General features: G+C 40.9%; 1 protein-coding gene across 7 annotated transcripts in view; it reads left to right on the forward strand.

Annotated features, from left to right (window-relative positions):
• Window positions 1–5,349, forward strand: part of DEUP1 (deuterosome assembly protein 1) — a 95,601-nt gene extending 90,252 nt beyond the window's left edge. For 6 of the 7 annotated variants that reach the window (XM_054439298.2, XM_054439302.2, XM_054439297.2 and 3 more), the window contains one exon: window positions 4,426–5,349. In XM_054439298.2, coding sequence (XP_054295273.2) covers window positions 4,426–4,602 — 177 coding nt within the window. In that variant the 3' untranslated portion in view covers window positions 4,603–5,349. The remainder of the gene's footprint in view (window positions 1–4,425) is intronic. The other variant, XM_054439305.2, reaches the window with a different exon arrangement.
• The last annotated feature ends 651 nt before the right edge of the window (window positions 5,350–6,000 follow it).

A 6,000-nucleotide genomic window follows, 5' to 3' on the forward strand; every position in this document is an offset into this window, starting at 1 on the left:
AAACTCATTACTATTCAAAATTGAATCCATTTTCCTCATTCATAAACTAACTAAAAAATTTTATTGAAAACACCCTGGCCCAGAATCTGTGCTAGAACCTGATGAATCAGAAATAAGTAAGAGGCCAGGAGCTGTGGCTCACACCTATAATCTCAGGCCAAGGCAAGAGGGATTGCTTGAGCCCAAGAGTTCAAGACCAGTCTGGGCAACATAATGAGGCTCCGTTTCTATAAAAACTTTTTAAAAAAAGAGCTGGGTGTGGTGGTGTGTGCCTATAGTCCCACCTACTCGGGAGGCTGAAGTGGGAGGATCACTTGAGCCCAGGAGTTGGAAGTTAGAGTTAGCTGTGGTTGCACCGCTGTGCTCCAGCCTGGGCAATAGAGCAAGACATTGTCTCTAAATCAATCAATCAATCAATAAAAAGAAAGAAAGAAAGAAGATCCTACTCTTAATGGCTTCTTTTACCTTTTTTTCTTTCTCAGTAAATGGCATGGGTGTCACTAATCACTCAGGCCAGAATCTACGAAGTCATCTCCCTGAGATCAGGTTTCCTAGAATCTGAGATGAGATTCTTGTGAAAGCGATTTACCGAGGGAGTATTTTAGTATTTTCAGGAGGAGAGTGAAGGAGACAGGCTAGGGGAGGGGAGGAAAATTAAGCAAAGACGTGGTCTCAGCTACCAACTAGTATAGCCTGGTGTCCCAGGAAGCTTGGCACATGAATTGCACCACAGCATCGGTTCTCACCAAACAAGAAGTCTGGTATTTTATGCCCCTGTGTCCATCAATCAGTCATTGCCTCAGAGAGGATAGCAAATGGGCAGAGGAGGGACTGCAGCTTCCCAGGTGAGGCAGGAGCCTCCAGTTCAGTGGAGGGCAGTTCCCCAAAGGAGCCAGCTGTGAGCTGTTAGTAGCCAACACCCACCCAGCTGGAGGAGAGATGCATCAGCCTGGGGAAGGGGATCCGGGTAGGGGACCAACCACCATGGTCCACCTCTTGCACCACTCAGAACCACCTTCTTCCATAGCTTCCATTCAGGCATAGCTTCTTCACGATTCTTGCTGGTCATAATTTCTGGAAAAACTGTTGAGAGGAAAGTTAGTGAAATAAGCCACAGCCCCTCATGCTGCAATTGGTTGCTGACACCTATCACTGCCTCACCGATTCTAGATTCCTCTCCCTGTCAGCCAACTCTTCTGTTGATCCAGGTAGCTTTTCTTTTGGGGTGAGCCCCTAATGTCCATGCCCTTATTAGGATATGGTTTCTGTATTTGCCAATTAAAATTAAAACTGGGCATGAGAGTACCAAAAGATGCCTCAGAGGATCATCAGAGTACCAAACACATTCCTCACTGCCTCTGTTATGCAGTAGCAATCTTACCTCTTCCGGATGACTTAGGGTCAGCGACCTCTGCCAATATAGGAACTCCACTCTGTGTGTCTGATCTGTTGGCATGAGGAGCCCAAAGTGACCACATGGGAGCCAAAGCTCTAAGTTTGGTGGGACTCTCACAGGTCTTTTGGTAGAAGCATTCCGCCTCTAAGAGCCAGGACCTGTAGAACAACAGAGCCTAAAGATATATAGACAGAAAGCACAGATTCTCCAAGTGGGTTAACAGAAGTGATAGAGAGTGAAGCCATTCCTACTTCCTCCCTTTTGTTCCCAGATCCATGTATTCTACCCATTGGAAACACAGAACCATAAAACAGCCATTGGTTTAAAGTCTATACCACATCCTGAAGAATGGCACCCCAACCTCACAGGATATAATCTCCAAGCTGGTGCCTCAGCTTTGCCCTCAAGAGGCCATCCCAAAGCTCTATCATGTTAGCATCCTCTGGATAGTGCTGTGTGTGGTTAGGACCAGTGGATACCATGGTTGTGCCCCCACTGCCATACTCTTTTGCTACAAAGTAGGTACCTTTACTATTAAGCAGGGTCTTTCTCATGTCTGCAGATAAGTGATTCTGTGAGCCCTAAGATAGTGGTGCAGCCAGGAAAGGCAAACACGCAGAATTCTTATCCATTCTGATAAGCATATAGCATTGCCCTTTCCAAGGTACTAGGGATGTAATGCAGTCAAGTTGCCACCAAGAGGCTGGTTGGTCTCCTTGAGGGATGATGCCATATCAAGAGCTCAGCTTTGGTTTCTGTTGCAAGCAGGTCAGACATTCAACAGCAATAGTAGCTGGATTACCCTTGGTGAAAGGGGAAATCATGGTATTGGGATGATGCATAATTTCCACTGAGGTAGCCAAAGACAGAGGCTGGATCAAATCATCCTGTCCACTTGCTGGAGTCTCAACCAGGACTCAACAGCATGACAAGAATTGTCTTGCAAATAGTATATAGGTTTCTGCTACAGGTGGCATAGCCTTGTTCCAGAATCTTAAGGGTCTGCAACACAGCTTTCCTGATGAAACTTGCCAGAGGCTCCACAAGGCACTTTTCTCTACCAGAGATTCATCTAGTATGGGATCTACCAAGTCATTTGACCAAAGTAGCAGGACTGCTTGTACGCTATCCTGAACCTACTACACAGCTCTTTCTTTCCAGAGTTCTGGGCTTTCTCAAAAAAAAATTTTTTCGCCGGGCGTGGTGGCTCACACCTGTAATCCCAGCACTTTGGGAGGCCGAGGCAGGCAGATCACGAGGTCAGGAGATCGAGACCATCCTGGCTAACATGGTGAAACCCTGTCTCTACTAAAAATACAAAAAAATTAGCCGGGAGTGGTGGCGGGTGCCTGTAGTCCCAGCTACTCAGGAGGCTGAGGCAGGAGAATGGCGTGAACCTGGGAGGCGGAACTTGCAGTGAGCTGAGATCGCACCACTGCATTCCAGTGTGGGCTACAGAGTGAGACTCCGTCTCAAAAAAAAAAAAAAAAGAAAAAATTTCTGTGTCGCCCAATAAATGAATCAGATTATTCAATTATTTGATCCAAGGGTGGAACATTTTCAAGGTGCATTAATTTTTGCTTTACCTAGAATGTTCTGACATGCCACATAGCAGTAGACACCTAAAAACAATGTTTCAAGCCCCAATCTTTTATGGGGTTTATCTTTCACCCTCTGGAGTACATGCATCTTTCCATCTCTTTAACATACTTACTAATTCTTGCTCATCAAGTCTCATTAACATGGTGTTAATGTTAATATATGATGTTCCATGTGATAGTCTTTGGAATGTCCAGATGGGCTAGGCCCCTTCAGAATTCATTGTGACAGCTTCATTAACATAACATTGGGGCAAAACCATGGATATATATTGCTGGCCACCCCATGTGAATGCTAACTGCTTCCTAACCTCCTTTTTATTAGATATTAAAAAGAATGCATTTGCCAATATTAAAAATAATGCATTTGCCAGATCAATAGTAGCATACCATCTACCCCAGGCTGTGATAGTCTTCTCTAGTAGAGATACTATCCCTGACACAGCAGCTACAGTTGGGGCTACTGGTTGGAAAAGTGTGCAGTACTCCATCATTTGCATGATCCCTAGTTTTGGCAGGGGCCAGATTGGTGAACAAAATCCACCTATAACAAGGTTCACATGTATACAGATTGTCGACTCCCCAAACACTACTAAAGTCCCATTCTTCCTACCAAAATGAAAATCAAAGAAGAATATAGTAACCACAGAACTGGAAAATTAAAGTACAAATTTCCCCAACAAAAAAAATTACTTAATTTTTGTATGTGGCTTTTCAAAATGAAGAATTGTAAAATTATCTGATGTTGTCCTTTATTCCTTAGCCACAGATTTTTATTTTTATTTTTTGTAAATAAGCACTAAACAGGTCACAAACAGTTAAATAGCATTTTCATGTCACCATGAAGGGTGGAATTGGGGCACTCGTCCCTGATACTTTCCTCTCTGTGATAAGACAAACAAGATACATGACAGCATCACAGCCCTCCCTACTAGGGAGCCACCTCCACCCCAAGACACATCACGCAGCCAGCCCTCTCACCTGGCTAACTCCGAGCATTGATTCTCCCTGTCAAAGCCAATCCTTATTTTCTTCTATATAAACCTTCTAGTGCAATTCCACTATAATCTTTACTTTAGCTTTTTGGAGTTGCGTATTTTCAAATGAAAATCATTGGCTTTGCAAATGATTGCAGCATGTTTTAGGCAGGTTCCACGGTGAGTGCATTGTCCCTGCATTTGCAGTTGGACAATATAACACTCATTTCTAGAGCTTTTTAATGTAATGGTGCTGTGATGTCTTACTTAGTTCCTTGAGGATTTCATTAGTGGTAACTGAATTACACTAGTAGTGGGAATTCAGCCTAAGATGTATTCTTTCATTAAGAGCTGCGGTGTTTGACAGTATGTCAGAGATGAAGCATGCCTGGAAATGTGAAGATTTTTTAAAGCTCTGTATTCCTCACTCACTTTTCGTTCTTTCTCTCTTTAGTCTCCCCCAGATATGTCCTTCCCAGCATCTTTGGCTGCACAGCATTTCCTTCTGGAAGAAGAGAAACGAGCAAAAGAACTTGAAAAACTTCTAAATACACATATTGATGAACTGCAAAGACACACAGAATTTACTCTTAATAAATACTCCAAGCTAAAACAAAACAGACACATATGAGCTTTTAAACTTTTTTATTTGCTCCCCCCCAACCCCCGCAAAGAAAAAAAGCTCTGGCAAAATATTTACAAAGCTGATTAATGAAACCAAGAAATTCTGTTCTGTTTCCTTGAGTACATAATTTCTGTAAGGCAGCTAGAAAACAGTATTTTGTTCGATAAAGCTGTTTGCATTTCTGCATTAACATGCTAAATTGTCCTGCTGTAGAGTTACTACAAAATAAACATGACTATTCCAAAAGAGATTTTTTTCCAGTCTGAGGAATATTTTGGAATTAAATATGCAGTTTTTTTCCCCACTTGAATCATGTATACTGAAAACCCATTTCCTCGGCAACTACACAAAATAAGAGAAAGGGAAGTGCTATATTCCAGATACAAATGACTCAAAGGCAGCTCAGTTGTACTGGTTTTGAAAACTCAAGGATTTTATAAATAAAAATATTTAAGTATTTCCAGTTACATAAACACTCTAAAATTCTATAATTTTTTGAAAAAAAAAAGCTATAGCTTTATTGTTTTTACATTCACCTTTATAATGTCTGTCTGTTTCAACACAATGAAGATACATGGAATGTGCAATTTACAAACCTAAAATATATATGCCAAAAATTAACGCTTTTTTGTTAGTACTAATTACTTCATGGACACAAACGAGATAAAGTAAATATAAAGCATTACTGTTGCTACATTTTCCTTTGTAATCACCTCTGTTTTTAATACAATAAAGGAATGTAAAATTCAATGGACTTGAAGCATAAATGCTCAATCTGTATAGAACAGTAATAGCATGGCTGTGAACAATAAAACAGAAGTTACAAATACACAGCAATAATACAATATACTTTAAGAGTTTCATATATGTGTGCGTGTGTATATATATGTCTCTCTCTCTCTTTTATATATATATGTATATATGAAGAGAGATTATGAAAAAAGTCCTACTACAGCTTTTACAGTTTTCTATTTCCCTTTAAAGAAACAATCTCAACATACTGAAAGATAAACCAAAATGCCATTAGATACCAAGTGTCATTTTCATGTGAAAAATGCAGAGCATTGTAGACTTTAGATGACATGACCACATTTATTTGTATAGCTCTGGACGTTTGAAGAAAAGAAAAGATGTATTTGTATAGCTCTTGATGTTTGTCTTAGTTCAGCCTGCTATAACAAAAATACCATAGACTGGGTGACGTAAACAACAAACATTTATCTCTCACAGTTCAGAAGGCTGGGAAGTCCAAGATCAAGGTGCCAGCTAATCTGGTGTCTGGTGAGGGCCCACTTCCAGGCTTGTTGACGCCACCTTCTTGATGTATCTTCACATGGCAGAGAGGAAGTGTCTCTCTCAGTTTCTTCTTTTTTTTTTTAATTATACTTTAAGTTCTAGGGTACA

The sequence above is a fragment of the Pongo pygmaeus genome, chromosome 9 (genome assembly GCF_028885625.2).
Source record: "Pongo pygmaeus isolate AG05252 chromosome 9, NHGRI_mPonPyg2-v2.0_pri, whole genome shotgun sequence".
NCBI classification, from domain to species: Eukaryota; Metazoa; Chordata; class Mammalia; order Primates; family Hominidae; genus Pongo; species Pongo pygmaeus.